Here is a 21,862-nt window from a genome sequence, read left to right as displayed (position 1 = left end):
AAAGGCAGACGCTCAACCACTGAGCCACCCAGGTGCCCTAGATGCAGCAATTTTGACTTAGAAGTTTGCATATCTCGGCAAGATCATACAGCCCACCTTCTACACTCACCGTTCAGAGTTTTTCCAATATGTAGTATATCTGTATGCTCTTAATTACTTCAAAAAGATCAGGTAAATAAAAATTGCCTGTAATAGTCCCCTGGGTAGAAATAATAATGCTTTAAAAAAAAAAAAAAAAGAGGGGAGAAGAGTCAGGGAATAGGCAAAAAGGGGTGAAGGGCATTAAAAGGTACAAAAACTTGTAGTTATAAAGTAAATAAGCCTTGAGAATGAACAGTACAGCAGAGGGAATACAACCAATAAAATGGTAATAATTTTGTACGGTGACAGATGGTGACTCCACTTATCACGGTGAGCATTCTGTAATGTATGTATTTGTCAAATCATTATTTTGTACACCTAAAACTAACATAACATGATAGGCCAACTCTACTTCAATTACAAATTAAAAAAATATATATATACAGGTCTACGAATGAAGGCTTGCTGCTCATGCACAGCCCAGCTTCAGAAGCACTATTTAAAGTATAATCTTTGCGGACGGTGTCCCTTGCCATTGTGCAGTGTGCAACCTAAGTGGCCATACACGGTCATCCAGAAGAAATGAAAAAAACAGCATTCAGAGAACATTTACATATACAGAGACAGCACAAACAGTTAAAAACTCAAAAACCTTGTTTTTAAATCATTTTAACTTCCTTCTCCACCACATTTACTCCTAGAATGTCTAACAAGTTTCAGAATTTACACATTTGGGTTTCACCTCGTTCTCCCGTCCCCTGTTGAGGCGTTAACAAGCAGGTGCTGGCAACACTGCTGACTTATAACACTTGAGGCAGGCAGCTCTCAACAACAGATTTTCAAAACAGGGGGGCTACTCTAGGCCATAAGACTCTAGAGCCATATCTGTATTCCTCCCCACGGCCCCTCCGATCAATGCTACAGAGTCAAAGTCAGGAATGTCGAATAGCTCTGAGAAAAGCTTGTTCGAGATCTAAATGTCAGAGAAGCCAACTCCACCTTCTGATCCCCGGAGCCCAGTCTGTCACTTATGGCCAGCACCGGCAAGGTCACTAGGTAAAATCTGTGTTTTTGCAAAAGGAAGTACAGCAATGTGGTTAGGAACCAATAGATTTAAATATCAGCTTTGCTTTTTGACTTGGGTAACAACTTAGACTCTTGTGGTCTCAATTTCCTCGTCTTTTAAAATGGCTATGACACTGAGAGAACCAGGATCTGGCAATGTACATGAAAGCTTAGCATAATGCCCGGCATCCAGTAAGTGCTCACTAAATATGCAGCCTGTACCACCACAGCTGGTTCACACATGGGCCAACCAGAGGCAAGAGGCAAAAATACAGGCGCCTAGGAGCAGGAAAAGAAGAAAAAGTCTTCAGTGTGGTTTCTGCTGAATTAATAAAAGCAAAATAGAAAATGCTTACATTTTCACACAAATCCTATATTCATTCATCCTAAGAGTGAAGAGTCATTCCCTGGACTATTTTGATTGACACCTGAAATGCTAGATCTGGGGAGAAAACTCATGAGGGCAGTCAGACAAGTGACCTGCCTCCCACGAGCCCAGCCCCAGGAGTGGAGAGCCTTTGTGCAACTCCTCTCCTCAGGGTCACTGACCAAGAACAGAAAGGCGGGGCAATTGGAGCAATTCCTCATGTCCAGGGCAGTTTCTCCCTATCACCGACTCACTGTTGCCAGGGATATTTCTCTGATGTGCTCCAGCCTATGGGTTTCAATCTTTTTACATACCTGAAGTCACCTCATTGCTCACATCCATTGGAGAAGAGCCACTATTCCATTACTTCTGGAACCTTCTTATCATTGCTTTTATAGGGTGACCATTTGTAAAAGCTACATATTACAACTTTTTTTCTTCCTGTTAATTACATGGCAGAGGTGTTCAAGAGAAAGGGGAAGAAAAAAAATTCTGCAAGGCCCACAGGTCAGGGCCTAACAAAAACAACCAGGGTAGGCATGTTGCTGGACTCGCACAGGCCAGGCATAAAACTGGACAGTCCATGGGGTCATGGCTGATGGCAAATGCTCTGAGAAGCATGAGATGCCAGCAGTCAGAGGTTCCAAACTCAACTGTCTACAGGAAGCAGGCAGATATATGAAATGTGTGACTGACCAGGCGAGTTCAGCAGCAAGCAGCAGAAGCTCTGGCCAAAGTGGCACGTATAACTATAACTAAGAATGAAGTATATATAACAGACATCTGTGGAGGATCACAACAGTGACTTGTCTGCAAGCTATCATCAGAAGACCTCACTGATTACATCTCAAACAGCCAAAAAACATCTGCATAAAAGTTGATAAAGCAAAGAAACTGTTCACTGCCTTGAGTTGGGCTCCCTGCTCAACTGGGAGTCTGCTTCTCCCTCTCCCTCTGCCCCTGCTTATACTCTCTCTCAAATAAATAAAATCTAAAAAAAAAAAAAAAAAAGGAAAGGACAGATGGCAGCTCCAGTACTGTGAGAGGCTAGGGTCTGGGCCCCACATTACAGGGGCCTGGGCCTTAAAACCCACAGTAAGAGGTTAAGGTATGGTGAACCAGGAATGCAAACAGGCAGGGAGGCACAGCTGTGTTCTGGATGGGGCCAGACTCTCTGTGGGCCTGGGTTCCCAGGCTGCCAGTTCTGAAAACCCACTAACATGAGAACAGGGCCTGACAACCTGACCCTGTGATGCAAGGACAACCCAGGGCCCAGCCACCACCACACACCTGCTGCTGAGGGAGGAGCCTGCCTCAGTGAGCACGCTGGGTCTGGGGCCAAGCAACTCTCCTTTTTTTTTTTTTTTTGGTGTATTTTTTTATTGGACTTCGATTTGCCAACATATAGTATAATACCCAGTACTCATCCGTCAAGTGCCCCCCTCAGTGCCAAGCCGCTCTCCTGATTGGAGGAACAGAGCTGAGAGGGCCGGGCAGTTCCTGACACGCTAAAAAGGAAAGGAAAAAAACCCACATCCTTCCCCAACGTTTATTTCATAAACAAGTATATATTTAGCACTAACTCTGAGGTTACAAAGATAAGAAGCTATACTTACTCAGAGTAAGTGGCTTATTTTGGGTTAACAGGAGAGAGCGATTAATTGGCATCAGGGCTGGCCAAGTCATAAACTTGCATTTGGTAACACTGTAGTTCACTAATTATTGTATTGGAATAGTAGGTAGAGAGTAGATGGAAGGGAAGAGCATTTTGTTGAGGCGCTCAGAAGTGCTCAAAGAGTCTGTCACATAGAGGGAAAGAATATTAAGTTATCATCATCAGAATTTTGACAACAATGTTTGATCAGAAGAAAATGGGGTAACATATTTAAGATTCTCAAGAAAAGAAAATGTGGGCCAAGGACATTGATATATAGGTCACAAAGTGCTGTAAAGAAATTAAGGGATGGGGAATTGGTTGGCTCAGTCCATGGAGCATGTGACTCTTGATCTCGGGGTTGTGAGTTCGAGCCCAACAGTGGGTGTAGAGATTATTTAAAAATAAAATCTTTTTTTTTTTTTTAAGAAATAAATTAGGGGGAGAAAAAAGAAGTTAGGGAAATAAACAAACAAAAAATCAGGGAATTACTTAAGGAGTCTATCAGAGAAAGAGCCAAAATCAAAATGTCTAGAGACACTGATATGAGGACTGATAATAAGCAAGACATACATAGTTACCTGCAGGAATAAGACCAAATGAGTCTTAAAAGGAAGATATTTTGTATGTAATGGCTATAGGGTCTGACAGTGTAGATGTAGTACAACCATAGAAAAAAGTGGAGAAAAATGAGTGTATGACAAAGACATTATCTTTATTGTTTTAATCATCAAAATTTATTATTTGGAGACGGCTCATGTGTAATGCAGGACAATCAATTGGGTTATAAGACATTCTATCTCCCCTGTAACTAAAAAACTAGGATTCTAAGTCTGTAAGAAGCAAAATACAAATGTAATAAAGAAGAGGTTAAACAAAAACCTGTAATCTTGAACTTGCCTTGGAAATATCATTATGAATTCACAGTACATTTTATTTTTATATGTGTATATATATGTTTGTATGTAGATGTATATATGTCTATGTATGTGTCTTCCCAGCTCTGACCAGTAAAATGACCTAAAAACGATAGCCACTCCAGTGAATGAGCATCCCTAGTGACTGGATTATGGTCCTGAAATATCAATTCTTATTTAAAAAAAAAAAAACAGACAAGCAAACAGGGATTCTTGAGGAAATGGCTGATTTTAGGTCTAGGCAGGAAACGTACAAGACAAGCCTGGATAACCTTAACATACCAAATAGCATGGAAGCTATCAAAATCACCAAGGTCATGTCAGGAAGACTAAGGAGCTAACTGGAAGAAGAGCCCACTGGTGAAAGATAGGACAATCTGAGTCTCGGTTAAAATTAAACTTTCAGAAGATTGCAACCCATCAAATACATTTAATTCTATGATTATCACAATTTTAAAAACCCATACCTAACTGGTCACTGTTTGAAAATGACAGGAAACCAATTCTTGAAAAGTGGGTAAATCAAATGAAAGAATCAAATACTCACTCTGGTTTTTCTATGTGACCTATACCACTAGGTAACCAAATAGTAGGTTGAAGGGAAGTCTACCCTTATAAGATGATTGCAGCTAATAAATAAAATCAAAATGGTGTAATTAGAATATACCAGTCTGCGATCCTTAATGAACTAATAGATGCAGTGAAGATCAACAGTTGCTAAGAGCAAAAAAGAGTATAAGAAGCAGACATCTTAGGCCTCCTGTGAAAGAATCCAACAGCACCCATTATCTTGCTAGAGCGACCAAACCTGTGTCTGATCAGGCCTCTGGACCCAGATGCAGGAAACACACGGGAGAGGCCCAAGCTCAACTGTGCCATGAGTGTACATCTTGTTATCAACACTGTGGGAAACTCTACAGATCAAACAGCCCAAAACTTTCAACAACAACAATTTTTTTTTTTAAATGAGGGAGGATGTTAAGGGAATCTGTAGATTAAAAGAGATCTAAAAGACACATCAAGTTTTTTGGTTTTTGTTTTTTAAATAAGCAAGACTAAACTCTCATGGGTCAGGCTGCTCACTTGGGTGATAAAACCATAAACAGATGCAAGGAAGTGATTACTATAAAAGTCAGGATGGCATTTACTTTTGGAGGGACAAAGGAGAATTATGACCGGGCCTGGGTAAGCAAGTGAAGGCACTTTGTGGAGTGGTTGGCCAAATGCTATTTCTTGCCTGGAGTGCCGTTTATATGAGTGTTTGTCTTACACTAAAGTCACTAAAGTGTATATTTGTTTTGTGTGGGTTTGGTACTTATGTTTCATTTTACAATAAAAAAAATTTTTTTTAAGTATTCAGAAAATCTAGGTATGTCAACACAAAAAGGGCCAACTGATAAAAGAGATAGAAAGATGTGGTGGGGAAGGGGCCCAGCAGTACATCAGTCAGGAGCCCATCTTAGGAAGGCCTTCCGTTTTAATGAACTTCTTTATGCTTCAGGCCAACAATTGCATCTATAATGTCTTGATTAAGATTTGCCTTATAACACTTATAATTTTCCAAAGCTTAGAGCAAATGATGTGCTCCAAAATATTTCAAAGGCAATCTCAATTCAAAAGGTCCTCTTGGGTGCCTACTGGAATGGCCAAAAGCTGTTGGATATTGGGTTCTTACAGATGTGACAGTCGTCACTGGACTCAAAAGTTGCAGTGTTCAGCCTACCTGCTTCAGGTTCCCAGAATTAGACAAGAAATGTACACTCTTTACTCTTTCTCCCTTACTCAGCCCCGCCATGAAAGCTATTAGCAGCAGGAGATTAAGAGAGCGAATGAACAAAACTTCTCCCCACCCCAACCTTTAGCAATCCTGAAGTCTAACCGAACTGTCACACCCAAGGTGGTGTTACAGCTTTAGCAATGTGAGTTCAGGAACTAAGTGAAGAAACACAGGCTCCCAGGGTCTGCCCTGGTCCCGAGCTGCGGGGACAGGACGTTGGGGCTTGCGTTGTTGGCATCAGAGCCACCGGACCAGAAGCACACAGAGCATTCCACCTACCGTGGCCAACCCCCACCTGCCCAGGTATGCCCAGGGCGCGGTCTCGGCACAGTGACCGTCAAGAAGCTGTCCCAGCTTTTAGAAAATATGCCTCATACAAAGACTCTATACACCGGAGGACAAATTTGCCCCCGCTCAGATTGGCCCTCTGCAGCATGAGCCAATGACGAAGAATCCATCCCTCTGGGTTATGAAAACTGTCCGTCTTTTTCCTCTTACAAAACATGAGGACGGAATTATCCTCTCAAGTTGAGAAGCTCAGTTCCATGGGTTTGGAATGCCCACCCTATGCCCACTCTTTTACTTTGAAAGGTGAATTATATTGAAATAACCTTAGGGTTTTTCTCCATGAAGTAGACACTGGCTGGCTGGAGAGGGATCAGCCTTGAGAGTCCATGGAAAATGAGGGAGTTTGTAGCAGGTTTACTGAGGGCTAATTACGTGGTAGCCGCTCAGAGCAAGTGTAAGGGGGACAGTTGCCACCATATGAATCCCAGCTCAGCCAGGCATCTACTTAACCTCCCCATACCTCAATCCCTCCTCTGTAAATGCGGATCAACACTAATACCTTTCTCATACATCTGTTTTGAAGACAAAATGAAATAATGTGTATAAAGCACTCAACAGTGCCTGATCCGCTAGAAGTACGCCATAAACATGTGTCATTATTGCTAGCATGGTCATGAACATTTCCAGAAACATGAAGAACTCTCTATGTGATGGACATCTTCCAGGTGTGAATGTAGGATGCTGTCTCCAAAGCAAGTTGTGCTATTTTTATGAATCCCCAACCCTTAACATAAAAAGCCACTACTAGTAGTAATTAAGCATACATGATTTTCAACACCTCCCACATCTTTTGTTTTTCTCCCAACTACTCATCATGGGTGGTTAATTTTAATTCCAATAAAATCTGGTTTTATTATTATCAGGAATAGTGATGGCCTTAGCTACACAGCTTCTAGAGTATGGGAGCCTGGGGCCAGGGCAGGCTGTTTGCCCACTATCCTGCCCTCTCCCTTCTTCCTACTGGCACAGCCAACCTCCCACAGTGGTTTTCCCTTAACAACTGCCATTCACATTCTCAGCTTTTCCTGTAGCCATGATTCAGGTCTGCCCGGTGAGGTCTGAGGAGATTCATGAAAGATTCTACCCCCCGATATAAAGACATGGACACTGCAGGAGAACAGATTGATCTTTGCCCTCTCTGTGCCCCACCTCTCCCCTCCATACACACATACACTTCTTGCCTTTGGATGGGTTTAGGGACAGGGTGTGATATCTGGTGCTGAGGACACCATTTTCGGCCCATGAGGCAACAAGTCTTCAGAAGAAAAGGTAACACAGAAGGACAGAAGGAAGCTGGTTCCTGGTGATATTGACTGAGCCACTGGTTCAGCCTTGGATTGGACCAACCTCTGACTGCCCTTCACAAAAGATAATTTAATGACTTTACTATTCAAACCTATTAGGTGGGCATTCTCTTACATGCCACCTAAAGCATCCTGATTGTTATGGCCTGCATTTTTCCCCCCTCCAAAATTCAAATGTTGAAGCCCTAACCCCCAGTACCTCAAAATAGGACTGTATTTGGAGATAGGATCTTTAAAGACATGTTCAACTAAAATGAGGCTGTTAGGGAAAGCCCCAAGACAGTATGACTGGTGTCCTTATAAGAAGGAAGTTAGACGCACAAACATGAAAGGCACATGCACAGAAGAAGTTGAGGGCATTTGTTGCCAGTCGATCTGAGCTATGGGAAATAATAAATGAAACTCTTCAGACTGAAAGACAAAAAAATATCCTGATGGAAATAGGTCTACATTAAAGAATGAAGAGCCTCAAATATAGTAAATAAGTAGACAAGTAGGAAAAAAACTTTTTTCGCGTTTTAATTTTTTCAAAAGATAGTTGTTTAAAGTGAAAAATAATAACCGTGGTTTCTGAACACTCTATGCTGTAGATGTATGCTGTATGACGCTCACATAAAGACTATTATTTGGAAAAAAATAATTAAAAAAAAAGACTATCGTTTGTAATACCCTCTACAAAGGTGACTGTTACAGAGAGAATCCTGTCCCCCAACAAATTCATATTTGGAAGCTCCAATCTCCAATATGACAGACAGTCTTCGGATATCGGCCCTTAAGAGTGAATGTGGGTGACGCAGTGGTTAAGTGTCTACCTTCGGCTCAGGTCACTATCCCAGGGTCCTGGGATGGAGCCCCACATCAGGCTCTATGCTCAGCCGGGAGTCTGTTTCTCCCTCTCCCTCTGCCCCTCACCTCGTGCTTGTGCTCTCTCTCAAATAAATAAATAAATAAATACATACATTCATACAAAAAATCTTTAAAAGAGAGAGAGATAATTAAGGTGAAATAAGACCACAAGGGTGGGGCCCTAATCCAAAAGGGTCAGTGTCCTTACATCAAGAGAGAGACACCAGGGATGTGTGCAGAGAGAAAAGGTCAGGGGAGGGAACAACAGAACGTGGTCATCTTCAAGCCACAGAGAGAGGCCTCAGGAGAAACCAAACTTGCTGACACCTTGATCTTAGCCTTCCAGTCTCCAGAACTGGGAAAAGTATATATTTGCTGGTACAGCCTTCCAGTCTGGTATTTTGTTACAGCAGCCCCAGCAAACTGATACAGTGATACAGCATACTATTGATTATCAGGAATATACAAACCCTAGGGGCAACAATAAAAGGGAGCAGGCCTGGGGCACCTGGGTGGCTCAGTCCATTAAGCATCTGCCTTTGGCTTGGGTCGTGATCCTGGGATCCTGGAGTAGGGTCCCCTGCTCTGCAGGGAGCCTGCTTCTCCCTCTCCCATCTTGTTCATGCTCTCTCTTTTGCATGCTCTCACTCAAATAAATAAAATTTTTAAACAAAAAAAGAGGGTGTGTGTGTGGAAAGAACTTACAAGAGACAGATGGAAGGTACATTTGATTAGGTGTGCCCAGAGGGAACTCAAGAGTCCAGGTGAGTACCTACCACCCAACCTCCTACAATGGCCCCTCTTCCCAAACTGCAAGGTTCGCTGGCGCCCCCTGCTGTGCTGCAGGGCAGGTGCCTGGGGTGGGGGGCTCAAGCATGCCTCAAGTTAGTCCCTTTTCATCCTTACTGGTCTCTGGTCAAATATTTAAACCTTGAGGGAAAGGCAGAGGCTCTGCTCAAACTACTATTATGTATCAGCAGATGCAGACTTTAATATACTCCTTGGCCTTAATGGAATATAGTACATTGAAAAGTGACCAGAATTCAGAAGAGAAGAAAGGCTCAAGTACTGGCCCCATTCAAAATGCAAAAAAAGAAAAAAAAGAAAAAGAAAAAGAATTTTTTTTAAAAAAGGAGGAGGAAGGGGAAGTGGAGGAAGTTACAGCAAGGTGGCTTCAAAGAAAGAAACTGCGCTTTCCATCTTGCCACCGCCCACCATTTTGAAATGAGAGGGGCACTCTGAGAACAGGAGAGCCCTGAGGGGCCGCGGGACCTGAGGGAACCTAGAGGAGGCCTCACTGGCCACTTGGTGACCCAGTCTTGGGTCTGGAGCTCCTCCCAACATCTGTCACTCTTGAAAAAGGGGCGGCCAACCCATGAGTGACCTACAAAACCACAGGAGATGGGCCCCTGGCAGCCAGCACACTACCCGATGATGTCAGCAAAGTCATCTAGACTTTTAACTAACAAATACTGAGCATATTTACCAGGGTCTCTGCTTCAGGGCTCTCAATTCCTGGATCTATTCATGGGACACCACTCTTGGTTTTGGTTGTTATTTTTCATTTCTGACCTAACCGTTGGTCAACATTGCTCAACCCAGTGAGGACCTACTAGAAAAACCACTTTGTTATTTCTTAGGGTGGGTACACAGGTGTTCATTTTGGGCAAGTTCATTTTAATCTTCTTTAAACTTTTAAAAAAACCACTCTGTACTTTCAAGAGATTTGCTCTTTCCACTGCCCAAACCACCACTGGCCCCCCAAAACAAACAAAAAGCAACCCTACAGGTACCTGCTGCCTGAATGGTCTCCTTCACAGAACCAGACATTAAAACTGCTCTCACAGGCTTGGAGTTTAGAATTTGCTATCAGGTAAGGGGCTGGGGGTGGGGGGTTGGGGGGTAAGAAATTCAGATTCCCAGGCCCAGCCCTTGTGATGCCATCATAGGTGGAACCCAGGAATCTGCACCTTTTGTATCAAGGGTCCCAGGTGATTCTGATTTGAAGGCAGGTTGGGAGCTCTGACCTACACTATAGCAGCATGCTGGAAAAGTTTAGAGCTTCACGTGGTCTCTCACCTTTGCAGCTGCCCAGATCCTCAGGCGTTCAAAGCATCCCATTTGGGGTACACATAGCAGGGACCCCCTGCTCCTCAGAAGGCTATTGACACATGGTCTCTTACCTGCCAAGGCATAGCAGCCTGAGCACTTGAGGCCAACAAAGCTAAAGAGCCAAATGGCTCAGGGTGTGCCACATGGAGGGGAGGTCTGAGCTCACTCACCTCTCCCAGGTACACTCTGTGAGTTACTGGGAGCCCATCCCTTCACCCAGGCACACAGGGTTCCACCACTGGTCGGGACTGCTCCATAGTTTTATTTTCTATAGAATCAAATACTAGCCTTTCCCAGAAAATGACCTCCGTTTTTAAAGAAAGAAGAAAGAAAAAACAAAGGGGTTATTTCCTTGATCACTGAGTGGTGGAACCAAGTCCCAAGACTTATTCTGTAAAGGTCTGAAACCATCGAAACCATTTGTTCTGAACTCTGCAACCTGTTGCCAACATGCTGTCTGCAGATTTTCTCAGAAGACTGGCATTTCTGCAGAATTCCTTTGTCACGACTGTGTGTGTGGGAGAACATGAACAGCTCGGGGGCTTGTGGTAGGAACAGGTGAAGACAGGTTATCACACACACACCACAAGCCCTGCCTCCTTCATTTGGGTTGACAGTCATATTGTAAGAAACTTCTTTTTTTTTTTTTTTTTTAATGGTCAGGCACGGAGAAGGTTGGCTCATTTCAAATATACGTGAGGGTACTGTCTGCAGAGAGAGAGAGAAAGAAGTGTGCCCAGCAGACCTTGACCCAGGGGATAACCGTGAAGATGCATTCCTGCCTTCTGGAAATCTCCCAAGTTCCCCTGAGGATGTGCCTGCCCAGGTCCCTTTGGGACACCAAGGGCAGCTGAGACACATCTGCCTGTCTGTCTTGGATAATCTGGTTTCATCCAATACCTGTTTTAAAAAAAGGGCCTCCAGAGGTGAAAGGCCAACCCACTACTCACATCTTAACTGTAAGAGGTCTTTTAAAAGCTCCCTCTTGGAGGTCCAGGGTGGCTCCGTCAAATTCGACTTGATTTTGACTCAGTTCATGATCTCAGGGTCATGAGATCAAGCCCCCTGGTCAGGCTCTGTGCTGGGCATGGAGCCTGACTAAGACTCTTTCCCTCTTGCCCAGCCCCCTGCCCCCAAGTTCTGTATAAGAAAGAAAGAAAGAAAGAAAGAAAGAAAGAAAGAAAGAAAGAAAGAAAGAAAGAAAGAAAGAAAGGAAGGAAGGAAGGAAGGAAGGAAGGAAGGAAGGAAGGAAGGAAGGAAGGAAGGAAGAAGAAAGAGAAAGAAAGAGAGAAAGAAAGAGAGAAAGAAAGGAAAAGAAAAGAAAAGAAAAGAAAAGAAAAGAAAAGAAAAGAAAAGAAAAGAATAGAAAAGAAAAGAAAAATGCTTCCCTCATGCACAGGGAGGCTTCCAGGATGCTGTGGCTCTTCTCATGCTCAGATATATAAAACCCAGATGCCCTGCTCTGGCTCATTTCTCTTTAGCAGCAGCAGCAGCAGCCACCGCCGCAAGATTTCCCTACATAATCACATGACCCTGCAGCTGGGAATCATTGAAATTGTGCTATATTCACCCCATGCTCTGGGCTCCTCTGGCATCATTATAGGAAAAAAAGAAAAGAAAGTTCATGCTAAAAGCACATGTGGTACAAGTTATCACTCTTCCTCTCCACTCCACTGTGACCCGGTACAAACATCATCCTCTTGAAATGAGACCAGTTCGGCCAATCCAGAAAAGCCCACCCTTTGCTGAGTGTCTTCTACTCACTGGGCGACAGGAGAGGAACATTCTGTGTTAATCCCCATAACAAAACCCATGGAGTAAATACCATCCCCAGTTTTCAGGGGGAGAAAGTGCCTCAGAGAGCTTCAGTGGATTATCCAAAGTCACACAGCCAGTGTGGCAGAGACAGGGACAGCTGAGTCCTGCAGAGTCATGTGAACCAACTATTTCGTGACTAAACAAAAAGTCATCCTTATTCCCAATGTTTACGGAAACTACAAGTGGTATTTTGGATTTAATTCCATTCTCTATTATTAAAGAAACAAATCTTGATTTGTTTATAAGTCAGCTTGGGGTGCTTGAGCAGAGGCCCATTCCTGGGACCTCTCATCCATTTTTTTTTCTCTTTGGTGGGGCAGACTGCTGTACGTCTGGCCCCCCAGTCACCTAGAGAGAAATATCACCACATCAGTCTATAACTCCTCTCGTTCTATATATAAAAGCACACCTTGGGAAAACAAACTTGTCAATTCCCATCCAGCTTTGCAGCTGGTTCTGAACCTCTGCTACCTTGGTTCTGAACCATAAATACTTGATTCTAGAGGAAAAGCAACGGTTCTCTAAAAGGATGCGTGGGTATTACTTGATTATCGCAGAGCCTGTGACATTTTAAAACCAGTTTCTCAGGTAACTTCTCTGCTGGACATAAAAGGCCAAGGAAACAGAATCCTAGGAAATCAGGCTTATGGCAATTACATTTGAAAGGGACATCAGAAGAAATGTGCCTATTTCAGCTTCTTATTATTTTGAAATAAAAGTATTTTGCAAGTGGCTCTTCTATCCTAAGGAAGTACCTTTCCTTTCCTGCACAAAACAGAAGAATTCTAAACCCACTTTTGCCCTCGTCAACTTACCTGCAGGGGCCCATTCTCAGCAACATTTTCCTGCAAGTTGCCAGGCCTCTTGGGACCCTCCCTGTGAACATGAGACGGCTGTGTGGTGCAGTACACACAGGAGGAGCTCAATAAATGCCCGCTGTGAGAATGAACGGTGCTCCCGTCCTGCGAGCTGGATGAGGGGATACACCTCCAGATTTGTGTAACAGCAGATATTACGGTCTGAGACTCATAGGCCAGAGCGTTTCTAAAGTGCCTGGTGCCTCTTGTTTCCAGAATTATCTACCCTCCAGTCGTAGCTCATTTCCTCCTCTGATTCCAAAATGTAGAAGTAAACTAATGTCCACTGGATACTCTTTGACCTCATTTACGTTTTGCAACAAGGTTCACTCAATTTTTTTTAACCCTCAAAGAATCATCCATTTTCAAGTTGTGGGTAAGAATCGCTCACGGATAAAAGTCTAGAAGCTGCAGTCAACTCAGACTCCAGGATCATCATCCTCAAAACGAGGGACAGGAGAGTAGAAACTAAACTGTTACCTGCAGGGAAACGTAAAGGTTGGGGTGTTAAAAGCTCCTGTTTAGTGTTTGTTGAGTTCTTATTGTGTGCACTGGGTATTAAATGCAGGATGTGGGCAGCATGAGGAGGGGCGAGGTGATAAAAGTTAATCCAGCACCACACACAGGGCCTGCCCTTAATTTCGGTCTCACACCTGAGCTGCCTGAGAACGCCAAACAGGGGTAAATTGTCCACTTGGTTTTTTGGTTTGTGTGTGTGTGTGTGTGTGTGTGTGTTTATCCAGGTTGGCCCCTGTGCATGGTCTCATGGCCCAAGTCTGTGCTCCTGGGACTGGGGTGGCACGAACACTGCCTTTCCTCTCTGTGAGAAAACAGGTGGCCCTCACTCCTTATCACTGATCCTTATCCACCTCCTGAGGGTCACCCCGCCTTCGGTCCCCTCGCTGTGTACAAAAGTGGAGGGGATGGGGAACAGACCATCCTGTGAGGTGCGGTAGCAAAGCTCACACAGTTGTGCGTGAGCACCAGTGAAATCTTCAAGAAGGAAATGTCTTCCATCCGAGGGGCTGTCCCAAGCAGAAGAGGGTTAATTGGATCCCTGAACTCAGAGACCAAGGTAGGGCCCAGTGCAGTAGAGACCCAACAGCAAGAATCGGCCATTTGAAGCTCCCCAAGGCAGAAACCATCTAGAAATCTGCCCCTCCTCCCCCATGGCATTTCCTAACGAGTCCTGTGTGGATGCAATCATTTCTCTCCACACACCCTTTCCTCCAATTACAACAGAACCAAGATCTGGAGAGAATAGGCCTCATAAAATACTCTTCCAGTGGGGCGGTGGTGGCGGCGGGGAGGGTGTCACCCTCAGTTTTGGCCATTGGTTTGGGAACCCAGGACGGCCTGTACTCAAAACACCCTGCTACAAAGGTGAAGACTGTATTTGGCAATATAGTCAGAAACAGAAAATTAAAGAACCACGAAGAGGAGATATTCCAGCTCCCGCCACCTCATTTCTCATTGAATTTAAGCACTCTAGACCAAAAGGCACAATAGATGAAAAGTCTCCCTTAAGGAAAAAAAATGTAAGGGCTGACTTGCGCAGAATCGCTGCACTTTTGGGGGAATCTTCTTAGATGTAGTGATTTCTCAATGATTCTTATATTATGCGATAATCTAGATGAGTATAACGGCTTATAAGGCCCGCATCTGTTCATGCAAAATGGTGAATGCAAAACATTCAATGTCTAAAGCCTTCACGTTTTATAGGAGGTAGGTGGCATCCACATCCCGAAACGATTTACTCAAATAACAGGTAAAAACTCAAAAGGTGGGCAAAGGGGTGGTGGAGGCAAATGAATGCGTACGGAGGGGAACAGCCGTCCAAAAAATCTACAGAAAAGCTAATTGTGTTACCAGCTAGAGAATTAGCAATAACTTGCTGACTTAACTCCCCATGACAGATCTAATTAGAAGGTGGCAATAAATGTTTCCAGGTGTTTAATTAAGTGTGATAATTCTTTCTTTCCTTTAAGAGAGATGGAGTCATATGTTTACATTTCACAGCATAATGTTTCCTTAGTTAAAACACTGTGGAAACACTTTTGTGTAACACAGGATTGAAACCAGGATAAAAATATCTGCTGAGATAAGCAGCACTTAAAGTGATTTATCAGCTCTGGCTTTCATATGCCAATGTACAATGGCAACGTAAAGGCTGCTCTGTTCTGGTGATTTCCTTTAGCCACAGAATTTTCTGCCATCTTTACTTACACCTCAACGAAAAATTTCTATTCAGCACGTCGTTTCCCTATCAGTAGGTCTTAAATGAATTCTTATCCATGAAGTGGGGAAATGTCACGGGGATCTCTACTTTCACACCAAGAACAAACACAGCAAGGGCAGAATGAGATACAGAAGAATTCAGAGACTGTTGGAATTGGATGGAACCTCCTCACCAACCAGGGGAATCATTTCATGGATGGATTCGAGGACGGTGAGGCTATCAGTTGACTTTTTTAAAATGCAGAAATGTACTCTAAGTCGAGAGAGTGTTGAGCACCCCACTGCCCCCAATAAAATAATTTTCAGAGAGACGGAATTACCAGTCTTAAGTAAATCAGAGATTTTGTTGTTGCAAGGCTGGGCTCTCCACTAGGGTCTCCTTCCCTCCCACCCCCCTCAGGGTACTGCTCTTTCTACCAGTTCTAGCGTTTCAGGAAATCAGCCCAGCCGGCTTCAGCACTACGGTGTCACACAATCAATAAGCATCCTCTAGGTGTCTAAGTTTGGTTGGTCAGCCTGGTCTTGAACATACCTATCAGCCTCTCTGGGTCCCAAGGCGCTCATCAGGTGTTCCTCCAACAGACGCTTAAGGCTCGAGTCTCACACGAGCGCGTGCAAGGGCGCACACACACGCGCACACGCACACACACACGCACACACACACACACACAACTCTCTTCTTCAAGCGCAGTCTCCATCGCGCGATCGCAAGGCAGAAGCCCTCGCCCGCCCGTTTTCGCAGCGCGGGGTTCGCTTAGGGTCTCAGCCTGCGCCTGGGGCGTGGATGACCCAGGCAGGGCTCTGGCCGGCGAGAGCTGCTAGGAGGCGGCGTGACACCTAGCGGGGGCCGCGGCCCCAGGAGGAGGGAGCGACGGAAGGAAGGAAGGAAGGACGGACGGACGGACGGACGAGCGAGGCGACCGCGAGCGGGGCTCAGGGCGGGGGTGGAAGCGGGGTCGGGCCGGGCGGCGGGGCTGCCGGCCGGGCTCTCAGCCGCCGCCACGCACACCCGGGCGACTCACCCCGGGGGTTTCCGGGACTGAGCCTGCCGGCGCGCACCCGCACACGCCCGCTCCCTGCACCACGCACGCCCGCGCGCCGTCCCCGTCCCCGTCCCCGTCGAGGAGAGGTCCCCTCCCGAAAGGCCGGGAGCGGAGAGCGCGCCGCGCCCCCAGCAGCAGCCCGCGCGCCCGGCGGCCGCGAGAGCCCCGCGACGGAGGTGCGAGACCCGCACGCCGGGGGCACTTACTCGGAAGAGAGGGCGCGGCGGCGCCGGGACTCAGACGCGAGCCTGGGGATCTGACGGCGCCCGGCGCGCCTGGGGCTCCAACGCTCGCGGGCTTCCGCGGACCGGCCAGCAAGCGCGGGCGATCGCCGGGGCGGGCGGGAGAAAAGGGGCCAGGGGCCGGGCAGGGGCGGGCCGGGCGGGGCTCCGGGGAGCCGGGGCGGGGCCAGGAGCCGGGGCTGGGCAGGGGCGGGGCCACCACGAGCTCCGAGGCCAGAGGCGGAGCTGAGACCAGGAGCGAGGGGGCGGGGGGCCGAGCGGGCCGGGGGCGGGGCCACCAGGAGCACGAAGGTCGCGAGCGGAGCTGAGACGAGGAGCTAGAGGGCCCTAGGCGGTCAGGGGCGACGGGGAGGAGGGCGAGGGGGAGGAGCCAGGTGCCCTGCGCTGGGCGCACCCGGCAGAGGGTCCTAGGAGGTCGGGGGCGACGGGGAGGAGGGCGAGGGGGAGGAGCCAGGTGCCCTGGGCTGGGCGCACCCGGCAGAGGGTCCTAGGAGGTCGGGGGCGACGGGGAGGAGCCAGGTGCCCTGGGCTGGGCGCACCCGGCAGAGGGTCCTAGGAGGTCGGGGGCGACGGGGAGGAGGGCGAGGGGGAGGAGCCAGGTGCCCTGGGCTGGGCGCACCCGGCAGAGGGTCCTAGGAGGTCGGGGGCGACGGGGAGGAGCCAGGTGCCCTGGGCTGGGCGCACCCGGCAGAGGGTCCTAGGAGGTCGGGGGCGACGGGGAGGAGCCAGGTGCCCTGGGCTGGGCGCACCCGGCAGAGGGTCCTAGGAGGTCGGGGGCGACCGGGAGGAGCCAGGTGCCCTGCGCTGGGCGCACCCGGCAGAGGGTCCTAGGAGGTCGGGGGCGACCGGGAGGAGCCAGGTGCCCTGCGCTGGGCGCACCCGGCAGAGGGTCCTAGGAGGTCGGGGGCGACCGGGAGGAGCCAGGTGCCCTGCGCTGGGCGCACCCGGTCCGACGCTGGGGCGGCGCGGCGGGTGCTCCTTAGAAGGCAGAGCTGGGTCCGGACTGGAAGGACGGACCTGGGTGCGAGGGGCCAGGCCTGGCTTGAGGGACGCGTTCACACCCGTTTCCTAAGTCGCAAAAATGAGATACTAGCCCGATAGTGTGTTGAGACGGTTAAAGGAGCTCATCATGCGTGCTTACCGCGCCGGCACCAAACAGGTCCGCAGGACTGTTACCGTCTGCTGCCATTACTATGGATTAGAAATATCCGTATAAGCACCAAATCGCACCTGTTCTTTTTTTTTTTTTTTTTTTTTTTTTTTTTTTTTTTTTTTTTTTTTTGCTTCTCAGCTTCTACGGGCCTCCAGTCTACCCGGTGACGTCCGATGCATTCGCGATTCCCGGCTGCCTTTCGCGGGGACTGCAGGGCTGCCTCTGGCGGGTAAAGGCTCCTTGACTTCTGGGAAGCCGGTCTGCTCCCAGCCACTCCCGTGGACTTCACTGTGACTGCTCCTGCCTTAATTTGACAGGAAAAGGGAGAGGTAGTGAACTAAAATAGTTCCACATTTAGGAAGTGGCACGATATGGCTGGAAGACCGGTAATTAAACACTTTGTAGGTGAAGTAGACCAGAACATCACAACACGTTTGTGTTTCATGCCCCAAATAAGGATATGCACAAGGTTCAGTGGTCCTGTCCTGTCCTGTCCTGTCCTGTGGTTCTAGCTCCGGGGAGGGAGGGCAGTGTCAGGAACACCTTCCTGAAGGAGGTGAGGTGATGTGTGATTGGGGTTTGGAAGAAGGAATAGGAGTTTCAGGAGCAGCTATAGGTGGAGAAATGGGCACAGTCAACATTTTTCAAGTAATCAGGAGGGTTGGGAAAAAGTAGAGTATAGATTGGAATGAAGCCAAAATAACAAAAGAGGACCAAATCCAAGTGTTTTGTTTTTTTGTTTTTTTCCCATAGAGGCTAAAGAGCATTAATTTGACCCTTGGTTAGAAGAAAGCCAGAAGGAGTTTGATCATGGGGGGTATGTCAGTTGTTCCAGAAAGGTTAATCTGAAAACAGCATGGAGAATGCCAGAACCAGGAAACTTGCTTATGAAGTTACTGATATCTGTCAGGTTGGGTTACTGTGGTAGGCAGAAAAATAAATCCGGGAAGGATGTCCACTCCCTAACCCTTGGAACATTTTGCAGATATGCTGAAGTTTAAAGACAATGCAATGAAGAGCTTATCCTGGATTATGTGAGTGGGTCTAATCGAACCATGTGAGCTCCATAAAGTAAAAGAGTGGGTCAGAGAGATTCAAAGTATGAGAGGAACTGGACCTAGTTTAGTAGCCAAGGAATGGGTGGTCTATAGAAGTTGGAAATGGACTTCAGACAACAAAAAAATGGGAATCTCAATCCTATGACCCCCAAGGAAGTAAATTCTCCCAATAACCCAAATGAGCAGGGGAAAGAGGATCTTCCCCTAGAGCCTACAGAAGGGAACTGTGCTCTTGAGGTAACACTTTGATTTTATCCTGTTGAGTCCTACACTGGACTTCTACTTTACAACTGTAAAATAATAATTATAAATAATAAATTTGTGTTGTTTTGAAACCTTATATTGGTGGTCATTTATTGAGACAGTGAGAGGAAACTGATACAGATGCTGAAGACCTAAACTAAGTGGTTGGAGAGAAGATGGCTCATGCAGGCTCTGGAAATTGATGGAATGTGGGAGTTGAGGGAAGGTAAGTCATCTAAGCTGATTCACAGGATTTCTGGTTTGGCAGGCTCAGTCGTTGGTGGTGCCACCCATCAGAGGGAAGGATAAGGCAATTACTTTCTAAATACTTTTGAATCTGCAGTGATACAGCTAAATTAGGTTTAAAAGAATTGATGCACCCCTATCCTTCCCCATCCCCAAATAATTAGAAATGATTCCTGCCTGAATGCCCATTGGTAGTGATATTTGTCACCACCAACCGAGAACTGTAGTAATATATCTGCCATGTGTAAACTGGATGCCTTAGGACAAGGCACAAGTGTTAAGGAGACCTGGCTTCTTCTGCTGAGATAGGAGGAGGAGACTGTCTGCATGAGTGCTTTGAGAGTCAGCCAGAATGTCATGGTGTCTTCAAGCTCAACCCCACGAACTGTCCTCATTGCTTCACTTCTGTCTTCCTTGTTCCCAGCTGCACCCTGACACAGCACTGCCCAGAGCCCCTTCTATATCACAGATTCTATAATCTATCTTCAACTTTCTACACCCTGACTAGTCTTCTCATCCTTGACTTCATTTTTGACTCTTTACTTTACATACTTTCATTTCTCCCAGCCCACTTCCTCTCCCACCCAGCCTAACCCCAACAACCAACACTTCAGCTACTCATGGCTAGTGCCTTCTGTTCCTTCACTTCGTTGTCCTTTCCTTGTACTCATCTGGCAAAATCTTCCTGGCCATCCACATTTTCAATATGGACTCCTTAAGAAGAACCAAAAAAGGTGACACTTGATTCTCTACAGATTCATGACCTCTAATCTCAGCTAAGTCTGCATGCCTCCTGTATCATGAGTGGAATGAAGGGAGTTCCATCTTCACCCCTTTCCAGAGACATCTTTCCCACCCCTTGCCCTTCCTGCTTTTAATATACCTTCTTACCTCCTATTTCACACAAAACATACAGGTCAGCAGTGGAGTTTTTGTGACTTCCTGTGGGACCTAGCAAAAATACCATCTGCAATCACTCATATTGGCTTCCTTTCCTCTCATTCCAGTGGATCACAGCAAACCTCACCAGTTCTCTGGGACTCCTCAAGCCCTCTCTTCGTTTTGTTAATTTAAATAAAAAAAAAAGATTTATTCATTCATGAGAGACAGAGAGAGAGGCAGAGACATAGGCAGAGGGAGAAGCAGGCTCCAATGTGGGACTCGATCCCGGTACCCCGGGATCATGCCCTGAGCCAGAGACAGATGCTCAACCGCTGAGCCACCCAGGTGTCCCTCAAGCCCTCTCTTCTATCTACATGAGCTGCATTCAGTTAAATATCTCTCTATTCTCAACCTCTTAAGTTCTACTTTCCTTGCAAAACTTTAGTGGTGCCTGGGTGGCTCAGTTGGTTAAGCAACCAACTCTTGGTTTCAGCTTAGGTCATGATCTCAGGGTCCTAAGATCAAGTCCTGTGTCAAGCTCTGTGCTGATTGTGGAGTCCACTTGGGATTCTCCTTCTCTTTCTCCTTCAGCCCCTCACCCCTCTTGCATACTCTTACTCTAAAATACATCTTTTAAAAATGCTAAAATTAGGGTGCTTGGGTGGCTCAGGCAGTTGTCTTTCAGCTCAGGTTATGATCCCAGGTTCCTGGGATTGAGTCCTGCATTGGGCTCCCTGTTCAGCGGGGAAGATGCAGATGGGGTCGGGTAAGAGAATTGTTCAACGTCAGGCAAATTAGAAACTCAAGGATAGAATAAAAGTTTTGGGATCAATGCTCTTTCCTATTACTTCCATAGACCACAACCCCCACTCATAGCTAGTACAGATCACCAGTGGTTATACCTTCATCACAGAGTATTTTTAACTCTCTATTCAGAATTGATAAGTCACTAAAAGGGACATCTTCTGAAGAAAGCTTGCTAGAACTATTGCCTGTATCAAAAGGCAACTTTAGCCATAATCTTAGCCAATCCAATCAACCACCCTCTCCAAGAAACTGAGTTTGCTGCAGGTTTCCAGATGTTGAACCCTTGAGCTATTCTGTATAGAAATTAGAGTGCTGCCCTGAATTAGAACACTTATTTTTCTGCAGTTGCACCACTGGCTCCTTGTCTATGGGTTCTTCCTCACCTGAATTATTTTCTCCTTTTTGACCATCTCAAATCTCATTTGAACCTACCCCAAATACTACAAAAGCTAGTTTTATCTTTGGCTGTGTAATTCTGCTCTATATAGTTCTCTCGTGTACTTACCCATGAGATGCTATAGTCCAAGTTGGCAACCCTTGATTTTAAACAAGAGAGCCTCCTACCTTCTTGAATACTTCTAGCACAGCACCCTGAAGCTCTTGTTTTCCTGTGATAGCCTATCAATGCTTTCCTTCCAATTACCAATCTTCATAGTAAAGGGTTGCTGTGCTAGCTCCTTCTGTGTTGTCTGTGTGTGTGCATGCACACACGGGTCTATGTAACAGTGGCCTCATGGTAATTTTTGAAAAAATTACCCAATACCTGGGTGGATTATAAATGGTCTTGGAGTAGAGATGTGGCCA

At 46.4% G+C, this 21,862-nt stretch overlaps 1 protein-coding gene across 3 annotated transcripts in view; it reads right to left on the bottom strand.

The window, feature by feature from the left end:
• The window catches only part of TNFAIP8 (TNF alpha induced protein 8), a 113,788-nt gene extending 97,013 nt beyond the window's left edge, over nucleotides 1-16,775 (bottom strand). Inside the window, exon 1 of one of the 3 annotated variants that reach the window (XM_077911324.1) lies at nucleotides 16,634-16,775. In XM_077911324.1, coding sequence (XP_077767450.1) covers nucleotide 16,634 — 1 coding nt within the window. In that variant the 5' untranslated portion in view covers nucleotides 16,635-16,775. Of the gene's footprint in view, nucleotides 1-15,916; nucleotides 16,118-16,633 lie in introns of those variants that run through there. The other 2 variants (XM_077911322.1, XM_077911325.1) reach the window with 2 other exon arrangements.
• Nucleotides 16,776-21,862: the final 5,087 nt, after the last annotated feature.

The sequence above is a fragment of the Canis aureus genome, chromosome 10 (genome assembly GCF_053574225.1).
Source record: "Canis aureus isolate CA01 chromosome 10, VMU_Caureus_v.1.0, whole genome shotgun sequence".
Lineage (NCBI taxonomy): Eukaryota > Metazoa > Chordata > Mammalia > Carnivora > Canidae > Canis > Canis aureus.
This window is presented reverse-complemented; position numbering and strand designations above follow the sequence as displayed.